General features: G+C 37.4%; 1 protein-coding gene across 1 annotated transcript in view; it reads right to left on the reverse strand.

The window, feature by feature from the left end:
• Positions 1-10,220: 10,220 nt before the first annotated feature.
• The window catches only part of KPNA3 (karyopherin subunit alpha 3), a 41,829-nt gene continuing 38,711 nt past the window's right edge, over positions 10,221-13,338 (reverse strand). The window contains exon 17 of the mRNA XM_034426841.3: positions 10,221-12,927. Coding sequence (XP_034282732.2) covers positions 12,829-12,927 — 99 coding nt within the window. The 3' untranslated portion in view covers positions 10,221-12,828. The remainder of the gene's footprint in view (positions 12,928-13,338) is intronic.

A 13,338-nucleotide genomic window follows, 5' to 3' on the forward strand; every position in this document is an offset into this window, starting at 1 on the left:
TATTAATAGTATCTCAATTATTACAATTCCCTAGTTAAATAGAGCTTTTTTTCTTTTGTGTTTTAAAATCTTGAACTCTCCTCTTTTGCCCAAAATTTCCCATTGTTTGCAGTTTTGTACCTACCTTTTTTGGTGAGGAAAAAGAAAAAGAAAAAGAAAGAAATCTCTCTCTGCCTCATTTTGTCACGTTGCAGGTTTAGTTTCGCTTTCGCCTTTGTTTTCAGTATAGCTAGGGGAAAAAAAATCTGCTCCAGGAACTTTTTGCAGCTTTTTGCAGCTAATTAACCTAGCGGAAGCTGTTAACAGGGGCTGTTTTTTCTATTTTTGCAGGCATGGGTCTATTCATTTTTTTTTAACACTGATCAGCTGTAGGTCGGCCCTTTGAAGCCCCGCGGCAAGAGTTTAAAGAGTTTTTTTTCCCTCTAGCCATCAGCGGGGATTCAGGAGGCAGCCGGGACTCAGGAGGCAGAATGAAAAATCGGGACTTTTTTAAAACGCCGCGGGACGCGGGACAAATTGCTCAAAAGCGGGACTGTCCCGCCAAAAGCGGGACGTCTGGTCACCTTACTCATGACTCCCATGGGAATGAAATTTGGGAAAGTTGTTGCAGCTTCAGCAACACTGCACAGCTGCTGCTTCAATGCTATATGATCATTATTTCCAAAGTTCTCTGGTAATTTCCTGTTATCAATGGAGAAGCCAGCAGGAAGTTGAAAGTTGATCAGGATTACCAATGCTCCCTGACAGCTTCCTGGTGGTTGCCACTGGCTTACCTTTATGCGCCCTCTGAAATCCACATGGCACCTCCTACATACCACCAGATACTCACATGCCTTCCCTAACCTCCATGGCATCTTGTGTACACTCATGCACACTTCCTGATCCACATTGTGCTCCCATGCAGTCTCCCCAACTTGTCTAGCACCTCCAATGCATCTTGTGTCCTCCCATAAGAGGCACCATGTTAGTCAGGGAGTGGGTCCTCCATGTGAGTTGGGGAGGGTGCATGAGAATGCAAGGGGTTACATGAGAGGGGGCACACAGGTTGGGAAGTGTGGATGGGGGTTCACAAGAGGAGCTGTGCAGGTCAAGGAGATTGCACAGGGGTGCGGCTCTGGTTGGGGAAGGTGTGGGGATACATGAGGATGCCTGAGACTCACAACATGGTTAGGGAGGATGTACAAGTGATAGGTAAGTGAATATCTCGGAAATAGTGACTCAATGTATCATAGTGTATTTATCTGTAGTTCTTATTTGTGGTGCCATTCTCTGTCTTGACCTTTTATTGTTTTTATATTGTCTTAGCATTGTTTAATATCACCCTTAGATTGTTTTATAGCTTATAATACTTAATATAATAATGAATTATATTTAATATTTGCTAATACAATATATTGAATACATTGATTTAAACAATGGTCTGATAATGGTCTCTTGAGTGATTTAATTCATTTCCTTGATCCAGTTGTGGGAATTGAAGTCTTGCAATTATTTTCTGTCTTCATTGTAGAAAAATGAAACACTCGGGATTTTTTGAGAAGTCAGGGTAGCAAGATCTGTTCTTACATCTTTTTATTATTATATTATATTTAAATTTGTATACCGCCCTTCTCCCGAAGGACTCAGAGAAATCTCTTGGATTTCTTGGATCTTCTGCTAGGATTACTTTCCTGCTGTTTTTTTAAAGTTTTATGTGCATACACACATACACAAAAACCCAGTGCATTTCCCAGATCACTTGTTTAACCATGTTAAGCAACTGACCCACTTCAGGTTTGGTGTAGTGTTGTGGTGTAGTAGTTAAGGCTAGAAAAGGGAACACCATGACTTCTAGTCCCGCCTTAGGCATGAAAGCTGGCTGGGCAACCTTGGGCTAATTACTCACTCTCAGCCCTAAAGGCAGTGGTGGGATTCAAGTAATTTAACAACCAGTTCTCTGCCCTAATGATTTCTTCCAACAACCAGTTTGCCAAACTGCCAAACTGCTCAGAAAGTCAACAACCAGTTTTCCCGAAGTGGTGCAAACTGGCTGAATCCCACCACTGTCTAAAGTGGGGCAAACCACTTCCCAAAAACTTTCTCCAGAAAACTGCAAGGAGTCAAACCTGACTCGAAGGCAGGAAAAACAAAACAAAGCAAAAGTATCATAAGCAGACTTGCTGAGCAAAACTGCTCATTCAAAAAACTGAAAGGTGGTTATTTCCAGTGACTGGGTTTTTTTGACTACCAAGAAATCCTTCTTCAGAATGTAGCACTTCTAGGCATGTGTCATAGGCATGTTTTCTCCTCTAAACATGTTCTAGTTGACTGTGTCCTTAAGTTGTGGTGGCTAAAACCTCATAAATACAGGAGAAGAGAAAACCACTTCCTATGATCTGGCTGTTTCTTGGTATGTCTTAAGATTTTGCTAGCTCATTTCAGTTTCTTATCCATGCATAAACCCTTTTTGCCTGTTCTGCTCTGAAATCAGGTTTTTGTCCTTGTATACTTGTGTTTTTAATTCCTGGTATGTAAATTCAAGAGTTCATTTATGTTAAATCTAATATGGTTAGTTTTGGCCCCATCCTCATTCTTTAAGGTTTTTGAAGCCTGAGTTTGCCTTCTTTTGATTTGTCTACCCCTTCTATATTTGATGAATCCCCAGAGCAACAAACCCACTTTTGCAGTCTCATTTTTGTCATGCGATGGAGCAGCAGAAGCTCCAGGACAAAGCCCAGAAGGACTTTACTCAGCCATCCTGCCAAGCTGATGCAGAGCCATTTATTTCACAGTTGCTAAGGTTAATTGTTTAAGGACTTGTTGACCTACCGAAGAGTTGTAATTTTGCTATCTTGTCAACACAAATGTAGTGGAAAACTTTTAAATGAAATCATAATTTCCCATGATCAATACTTGATTTACTAAAAATAGGCACAGCATATCAAACAATGCATTAATTTCCTGAGATTACTAAATCAATTGTTCAAGACTTTATTCTCTCAGGTTCTGTTGTCAGTCTTAATCAGAAGCTATCAGAAGTACATTTGTGGTTCATTACATGGTAATTTTTTTCTGTAGGAAACATAATCCAAGAGATCACTAAAGCTTTGTACACATTTGCTGTTTAGATAAAATTGAACTAATTTCCCCAGCAGATGCAAGATTTTCTTCAACAGAACAGGAAAGAGGGAATCTTCTCCAGAAGATGCCCCAGGTTTTTGGAGTGAAGGGATGGAAAAATAAAATTTCAAGAAGGGGGAAAATTGCCCCCTTCCTGTTCCATTGGCCATATCTTTTAAAGAAAGGAATTACTAAAAGGATACTACTTTTTTTTTTGCATTTAGTTTCAAATCTTTGTGTTTAGGATTCAATTTAAAGAGGAAACATACAAAGATAAAGTGTAAATTATCACAAAAATCATTTGGTTGAAGAAATAAAGGTTTATAAAAATAGAAAGCAATATTTTGCCCTTCAAAAAGTTATTACTCAAAGGAAAACCCTACTGTATAATGTGATTAATAAATTTGTAAATATTTTTCAATGTTTACTCATTGTCTCCACTGAAAGATTCAGTAGTTGATCATAATCAATAATTGGTTTGCTAGTTTATGGAATTATTGCAACTTCTTGCAGTCAAATATTGTGATCACTTTATTAAAATGTCTTTTAGCATTTTAAAACTCAGATTAAGAACAAAAAATAATTGTAATACACTAATTTGCATTCTTCAGCTATATCCAGCTACCAAGTCTGTGCTCAAATCTCCAGACAACCACTAGAAGGCAGAAAAAGTAGCAAAAACTCTGTCTTAACGTTTTGGATTGTCCAGAAACTAGGCCCATAAGACATTATGATCTTTTTCTGTCTCTGTAGTAACCTTTAACTAAGTCATAACACATATTTATATCCTACCTTTACTCAATAAAAACAAGAATGATGCTGGATCAGAGCATAGACCTATCTAGTTCTGTTTGCAGAGACCAAGAGTCATAATTATCACTATTATTTCTGCTAAGCAGTTCTCCTAAGAGTAGCAGTCTTTTGCACTGTACTGTAGTGGGAACTGGTGGGAATAATATCTACTAGGGCAGATATCAGACTAGTTTTCATTTCTGCATTGTGCTTCAGTCCACTTATTGACTTGAAAGCAGCTGAGAGCAAGTTAAGAAGTAACATGGAAAATAATCAAAGAGAGATCCAACCTTAAACTAAGGAGAAATTTTCTGACAGCGAGAACAATGAACTAATGCAGGGGTGTCAAACTCATGTCATCACGGCGGTGTCAGGTGACGTTTCGGGACTTTTTTCCCCCTTCGCTAAACCGGGCGTGGGCATGGTGCATCTGGCCTGCGGGCTGGGAGTTTGACAGCCCTGAACTAATAGAATGGCTTGCCTTCAGAAGTAGTGGGTGCTCCATCATTGGAGGCTTTTAAGAGATTGGATAGCCATTGGTCCGAAAAGTTATAGGGTCTCCTGTAGGGGATTGGAGTAGAAGACTTCCAAGGTTACTTCCAACTCTGTTATTCTATAATTCCTGAGTTGGAATTGGTTCGGTTATTTTTAAATTCCATCCATTCATTTGTACATTGTCTGCTGCTCTTTATTTCAGGAGAGTTTGACTATCCGCCCCCAACTTTGTTCTTTCCACAGTCTCACTTTTACAACAGGCTGGATTCATAATTGAGAACATGCAGACAATGAAGCAGCCCTAATTTTTTAATAGATAAGAACGGTCTTTTACCTATTGTAGATGAACAACTGGCCTTAAGAATCAGATGATGTAAAAGAAGAAAAACATTTCAGCTTCTGTAACAGAAAACAGATTAATTTTGGGTGCTACTGGTATGTTAGATAAAGAGCCTGTTGAGTCTCACTTTTAAATAATTTATTAAAACTTTACAGCCAAAATCTCATAATCAAATTCAGAAGAGCTTTCTGTTCTTGTGAGATCATGCAGAATGCTGCTAGTTTCTTTAAAAAACAAACAAACAAACATAGAAGTATGGCTCCAGCATTGTACGAAAGAAGTTGCCAATTGAGTCATGAGCGAAGAGGAAGGCTAATTGCAATCAACTGTCCCCTTCTGGTCTCCAGTTCCTGAACAGCACAGTAAAGAGCTTGTGGCTCAGTATTGGCTGCACAGCTCATGAAGATACTGCTCAGATGCTCATTTGGGCTTTTGTTTATGAACTGATTGAGCGAAAGTATTAAGTATAACATGTTTAAGGTAGAATAGAAATAATTGTCAGAGCAAGATGATTTTTTAGCACTTGAAAAAAGTTCAATCTTTTTTTCTTTCAATACTGAGGTTTTATTTACTGTTATCTATTTGCAATTCCACATTATTTGACTTTAAAATAGCTTTTTTATTAGTACACTGTATTAATTTCATAGGTTTTGCTCATAAAAATGTTTCTCTGTTCTCTGCTTGTCCATTTCATAGTCCCTTATGTTTTAAGAGAGACTAATCCTCCATTAACACTTTGTTTCATAGTCTGTGGTATGGTATAATAGGTTTATCATAGATATAATCTGATAAGTGCAATGCTTGTGACAAATTTAAGCCTACTAATGCAAATACCACTTTCTTTGGGACAGTTGGATTGTTGATATAATGTTCAAAAATCTCATCAGTTAAAAAGAGCTCATTCCTCCTTCCCAACCAAAGGGGGAGGCTGCTCACTTGTTGTTCTTGCCCCATTTTCTTCCTTTTAGTCATTTAATATTCCAGAGGATCCAAGCAAAACAAAACAATTTGCTGTTTAAAATGTCTGGCTGTTATCTCTTGTGTTTTAAACAGAGAATCATTTTCAAAAGGAATAATTTCCCTTTAAGAACATAACTGTTGTGAAAATAGTGGAGTGGGAATGGGGGCTAATAAAAAGAACATTTAAAGATGTGGTAAGCCTTGATATTGTAAACACAATCGTTTTGGTGGAGATCTATGGGGGGTGGGGAGTTGGTACTTACAATTTCAGAGACCATCAATTCAGTTTCTTGTTAAATTGTATTTTCTTCCTTTCCAGTCCTTCATACTTACTGATTTTCAAAAACTTCTAAATAAGTTGAAATAGAAAGTTTAATGGACTACACTATAAACAAAACTAAACTCAAGTGTTGATGACCAACTCCACATCACAAGAAAATTTAATGGGCTATATCTACATATGTCACCAGAACTCATCTTGAAGGTGATTGTTACTTTATATCAGCATATGTTAAAACTAGAGCAAATGTAAGAAAACTTGTTCTGTATCTTGTAGTGATTTCAATAGAACTCAGATCAACAATCACAATTTCACATCTGTTCCTATTGAGATTTCTTCAGGGTTTTTTTTTTTTTTTTTAGTGTATGGCAGAACTGTCAAACTCTCAACCTGCAGGCCAGATGTGTCACGCGCTGGCCATGCCCACACCCGGTGTAGCAAAGGGGAAAAAAGTCCTGATACATCACATGATGCTACCATGACATGAGTTTGACACCCCTGGTGTGTGGTGATATTAGCCAGGAAACTACAATGCTTAATGCATAGCAGTTTGGCTGTTTATTAGCTGTTTGGTACATGCTTGTGCGCTTCCCAAGATGTGTCATAGGAAGGAAAACTATTCAGCACAAGAAAAATGACTTTTCTGCAGTGTCATCTGAAGCCTTCTCCCCTCACAAGTGGATGTTGCAACTGGAAAGGTCTAGTGCCAGCAGGATTGTAATCATCCACACGTCCATAGGTACTGAAGTGGTACTTATTTATCTACTTGTATAGAACATACTTTCGAACTGCTAGATGAGCAGAACCTAAGGCAAGCTCACTCCGCCAAACAATGCTAGGATTCAAACCGCTGGAGCTGAGACCATCTCCAGTGTCATTAAGTCATTGGGCCACCATTCTGATTTTTTCCTTCCTAATGTGATTAATTTTTGTTGGGCTCCTCACAACATATATAAACCAATCATGTTCCCTCCATAAAGAAAACTAACCAGTCCCTTTCTAAGCTGGATCCACAGCCTCTTCCCCACCTCTCACAAGACAGACCTGGGTCAGTGCCTCAAAAGGAACCAATGTTGATTTAACAATCAATTCTGAGAAGGTAGCAGCTCACTAGAGACAGAATTCTTTGGCCACTTCTGTCACTTTTCTTAACTGGGGGGAATGTTCTTAGAAGTTGTATTTTTAGGTCTATATATATCTCCCCATCTTTTTTCCAGCCCTGTGGTGCAACTAGATTATTTTAAATTCCACTCTCAGTGGTCTTTGGAGAAAAAAAGGCTCTACACAACCTTGAGTCAAAATGGAAATAAACACCATTCTCTAGCAGAAAATCATAATGCATTTTAGGATTATGCATTATGGCAATCACCATTTGGCCCCAACATGAACACAACAGCCAAAGTATTGCAGCAAGCCTTTTATTATTTCCTAATGCTTTGGGTCAATTGGAGGCTCTCTGAAGGTTGGATTTTGGACCATGAGATTCAGATTTAGCTAAATCATTGTTCTGCCATTTCTTTATTTAACGTGTTCCAGAATTACCCTTTGCTTTATAAGTATCAAGCATGCAGGAAACTATAGCATTTTTTTTTTTAGAAATACAAAGATGATTATGGCATAAGCATTTATGTATTGCAGTCCCAAGACCCTACTGTAGTTTCTATCTGGCACACAAAACCAACAATTCAACTTCACTCTCTTTGAGTTTTAGCAAAGTGAGCAAAGCAGTATGTTGTCCATACTGTATTGAATCATTTGGAACAACAGGGAACATATGTAAGGTTCTTATTTGTGGATTATAGCTCTGCCTTTAACACCATTCTACCCAACAGGTTGTTTCTTAAAATGACCACTTTGGGTATAAATCAGAGGATTTGTTTGTGGATAAAGGATTTTCTGACAGATAGGCCAGAGTCAGTAAGGATGGGATCTCACCATTCCTCTACTCTGATACTAAGCACAGGAGCCCCCCAGGGTTGTGTGCTAAACCCCTCCCTTTATTCCTTGTATACACATGACTGCACCCCATTGTATAATACCAACGCAATTATTAAATATGCAGATGACATGACAATGGTGGGGCTCATTAATAAGAACAATGAGTCTGCTTATAGAAAGGAAGTACAAGGGCTGACATTGTGGTATAAAGAAAATAATCTTATACTTAACACCAAAAAAACTAAAGAACTTATAATTGACTTCAGGAGGAAGAGAGATGTACATTTACCATTGTACATAAATCGTGAGGAGGTGGAGAGGGTGAGTAGTTTTAAATTTCTGGGCATTTATATCTCAAAGGACCTCTCATGGACTATGAATGCTGACATGCTTGTGAAGAAGGCACAGAAGAGGCTGTACTTCCTGAGAATGCTCAGGAAGATAGATCTATCACAGCATCTACTTCTGTCTTACTATAGCAGCACCATTGAGAGTGTCTTGACATACGGCATTCTTGCATGGTATGGGAGCAGCTCTGCAGCGGGCATAAAAGCTCTACAGAGAATTATTAAAACTGCCCAGAATATCATCGGGCTCCAGCTACCAGCCCTGGATGACATCTTCGCATCTCACTGTTTGAGGAAGTTGCACAACATTCTCAGAGACTCTTCCCATCCTGCTTACAATCTTTTTGAACTGTTGCCTTCTGGCAGAAGATAAAGAACAATTAAAACTCAGACCACACGTTTTCTGAATAGTTTTTATTTCAGAGCTATAATTGCACTCAACAATGAACTAAAGGGCCACCATCAGTGAACTGTTGGACAGCATTACTTGGTCTGCTGTGTGATGCTTGGGTGGTTTAGGGATGGGGAATTTTTGGTGGGTGGGGGTGTGCCTGGGGATTGTCATGTGTGTTAGGCTTGGTCTCTGGGTGTTATGTGAATTTCATTGTACGGGCATACTGTGTATATACGTACAATGACAATAAACTTTATATATAAAAAGCAGTTACTCTGATGTATATTTGAGCTTTCTGACAGCTGGTTTCATATTTATCTGTAAGTTAATGGTTGTTTTAATTAGCACATTTTTAAAATCAGGGCTTAATTTTATTTTATGTTTTATGTAAGCTAAACTGCCTAGAGCAGGGATCCCCAACCCCCAGTCCATTGACCAGCACTGGGCCACGGCATGTCAGAAACCAGGCCACACAAACAAACAAAGCCCCGTTCACAGGATGCAGGCAGCATGTGAAACCATGTCCCCTCCAGTCTGCAGAAAAAAACTCTCTCCATGGAACTGGTCCCTGATGCCCAAAAGATTGGGGGCCACTGGCCTAGAGGAGGCATGTCCAGCCCACAGGCTGGTTGTGGCCATGGCTAGCAATGTGGCCCCACAATATACATACATACTGTGTGTGTATGTGTAGATAGTCCTCAACTTACAACAGTTCATTTAGTGACCAAAGTTATAACAGCACTGAAAAGAGTGATTTATGATCATTTTTTCACACTTATGAGCATTGCAGCATCCCCATGGCCCCGTGATCAGAACTCAGATACCTGGCAATTGGTTCATATTTATGATGGTTGCAGTGTCCGTTGTGATTGATCACCTTTTGCAACCTTCTGACAAGCAAAGTCAATGGGGAAGGCAGATTCATTTAACAATCATGTTACTAACCTAATAACTTCAGTGACTCACTTAACAACTGTGACAAGAAAGGTCGTAAAATGGAGCAAAACTCAGTTAACAAATGTTTCATTTAGCAACATAAATTTTGGGCTCAATTGCTGTTGTAAGTCAAGGACTACCTGTATAGTAAAGTTGTTATTTATATACTTTGCCTATGTTATATATTTTACACGCAGCCCAAGACAACTCCTTTAAATTAGCTAAATTTAAATCTTGCCATAACTTATAAACTTGTAGGGCAAAATGAAAACAATATTAATATAGGAAAAAAATTAAGAAAAAGTATCTGCTATTGTCAGTCTAAAATCAACTCCGAGGATTAAGTAATTTATAATGCATCTAAAACGATATGTTTTATAAACATCACCACATAATATTTTGTTTCCGTCAATGGACCCATAATCTTAAGGCACTGAGCAAAGATCTGGATCAAATATGAAACTTTCTTTGTGATGAACTTTCAAAACGAATGCTCACTTCAATTACTAATTTAAAAAAAATTTAAAAGGTCATTGAAGGGATCTTTTAACTCAAATACTGCATTGTCAAAGAAATGAAACCCTTCAACAGACTAAACAGTGATGAATTTTCACTGTTTTCAAAATAAGATCTTCCATATTTATAATATTCGATAGCAGCTTTTTATTGGTTATAAAACCTAAGCCCATATACAAAATTAAGAACACATTTAGATGCCTCTGTTGAAGGAACAATTTACTCTGTTAACTGAGAGTTAAAAAAAAACACAATGCAATTTTAACACTTCTGAAAACTTAAAAGTGCAGCAATATATTTTAGCTTGAATATAAAGACCCCATTCCATGGCATAAATGGAAGAAACTCACATATGGGGTTAGAGATCAGTTTGCCCATTCCTACTATCGACATCTCCTATCAAAAGCAGTTTTGAAGGGTCTCCGGCCCCTCCAGCACCACTTTCTGTGGACTGTAGATGGAAGGAGGGAGGAAAGAACAAGTGAAAATAAAAACAGCAATTCTCTCAACACAGTTTCAAGTAACTTCTGCTCTTGTGCAGCAGGATAATTAAATCCAAGCCTTTATCCCTTTCTGAAAAATACAAAATGGTTGAATCTCTATCAAGAGCTGATAAGGTGATAATGAACTGAGAGAAAGACAAGTTACTGTTCTAAATTGATTTTCCTATGTTTATCTATAATGCACTGAGTGCAAGAAATAAATCATTATTCACAGTAGTGAAAAACCATCAGTCTTATTTTGAGTGAAGTATCTAAGACAAGAATATAGGCATAGAGGATACTGTTTACAAAGAGATTTGTTCACATTATTAACTGCATATCTGCTTTGAAATTCCCAAAATTGACAAAATCTAATTTTGATTTTCTTTTTACTTAGTTTTCAGCAAAAACAGCACAATTTCAGGATTTTAGACTATAATGTTAATAGGATACAGTTACCAAATTAATTTAATGTCTGGGTAAAGAAAAAAGGCACAATGAACTTCAACTCAATTTTATGTGCACAGGAGTTGAAAAGTCTGAGCCACCTTAAAGAGAAATTGATTTTAAAATTTATAAAATCTATAAATAGAGGCCAAAACACTGTATTAAAACAGATTATCTAGCAAGTAAAAATCTTGCACTTTAAAACACATACTTGTATCCTTTGCGATACAAGATCACTCTTTAAAGTGGCTCTACCTTGGCAGATATAGTAAAAGAATGAACACCTGCAATGTCTTGCTTAATTGTGGAAAAACAGCTGATCAACAAAGCTTTCTTCATGGCATCTGTCTGTTATCTTCATCACAGTAAATACAACCCACATCCAATAACTACGTTACTTTTACGTTTTGTATCCCTTCACATCAAGGCATTGGGAGCAAAGTACATCCAGTGAACAACAGCAACAATATCAGTTTGTCTGATAGCTTACACAGTTTAAATTTCATGTTTACCCACAGCAATCCTAAATCCTCTTTAGAGCCAGGTTGGATAATTTCCCCATTACTCCCAAGTTACCAGCTCAAGTAAATGTCTTCATTGTGAGCTGTACATTTATGCTTATGCTGAATAATAGCAGCTTCCACAAAGCCTCACACAACTAGTATGTATTTTAACTATATGAATAAGTTTATAGACTATTTTTTCTATAACTCTTCCAATACTCCAAAAAGAAGCTATTATGGTGCTTCTAAAATAGTTGCTAGTTTGTTGCCAACCACATCATCGTAAGCACTGGTAAGTAAAAAAATAGTTTAAGACTAAATTACAGTAAACATGAAAGCTCCACAGTTTAAACCAATATAAATCAACATTATTCAGTTATAAATTTAAACCCAAAATATATTGACTACTGAAAGATGAAAGCAAGATTCTTGTCAACCAATGCTGATTTGGAATAGCTTTGTTACTTTAATGCTGGACTCTTGCTTTCAGCTTAAAACAAAAGTTCAAGTCCATAATAGGTGGTAGCTCAGGTAAAATACCATGCACAGCATTTCATTATTTCAAAAAAAAAGCAGGAACACACAGGCTGAAGAGTGGTCAAGTACAGCTTGCTGTTCTTAGAAATTAGGAATAATGGTCACCTTTTTATTAGTCCAAATACAATGTTCATTCTTCAAGCCCAAGCTTCTAAGGCAGTAATGAACACAATTACTGATATATGTAGTCTGTTTTAAACCAATTAATTACCAAGTTTTTAAGAAGTTTTTTTTTAATGTCAGTATCACCAATGAAAATAATTTGACTTGCTTTTCCTTTATTTATCTTCCACATTAAATATATGAAAATATGTTTGTAGAGGACAACAGTTGAGGCTCAAAAAAATTAAAATAGACTGGGCCTCTCAGAAGTCTTCCAAAATCATACTAAAGAGTCTTGATCCATAGCACGCTATTTCCATAGAAAGCTATTCTTGTGTGGGAAGCCAATGTGCCACCACGAAAAGGTATTCTTAAAACTGTAGACTGCAGTTATCAGCTTGTGGCCTCACGGGAAAAGGAAAAAAAATCAGGGGAAAGGTAGCAGAGACTGTTAAAAAAATTGAACAGTGTACGAGATCATGCATATGCATTTACAGTCCATGTGACAGGTACTTTTGGCAACTGCAAAATGACTGATATACAACTTGCTTTTAGAAGCATCAGACAAAGGGGCATGTGCTTGGAGCCTGTTTTTCCAATGGTAGATATCTGGTTGTGTATTTTACCGATGCAGGGTAGTCAAGCTGCATTGTCGTGAGCTTAAAAATTAAATTCTTTTGTTTGAAGATTGGCTGTTGGATCAAAATTGTAAGTACCTCCTTGTGTTGCTTCAGGAATGAGGCTGGGGTCCTCATCAATCTGCAAAGAAAGTACAGTCTGGAGTAATTGTAATCTTTATTATACAAGTAGGAAAACCTGCTCATCTAATATCTGGTCCAACTTCACTCAGATCTGGGCATTACAGTCACACTCTATCTCTTCAAACATATTAAGTGTTGAAATGTCCCCATACCTTTTGAAAAGCTACAATGAGAGTTTTCCCTTATGTTAAATAAGTAATTCTGTGAGATGTATGGAAGAAGAGGATAAAGTGAGAAATAATAAAGACAAAACAATTTAAAACAAAAACAAAAACAAACCTATTTTCTATTGAAAATATTCTTGCCCTATAAACTAGCAAGAAAGCTAAGGTGATAAAAAGACAAGAACTATCCTCTAGTAACAGGCATACACCAACCAGTAAGAAAGAAGTCTTCCAGCAACTCTCTG

This window comes from Pantherophis guttatus, chromosome 1 (genome assembly GCF_059756535.1).
Source record: "Pantherophis guttatus breed Tessera chromosome 1, ASM5975653v1, whole genome shotgun sequence".
In the NCBI taxonomy this organism is placed as follows: Eukaryota; Metazoa; Chordata; class Lepidosauria; order Squamata; family Colubridae; genus Pantherophis; species Pantherophis guttatus.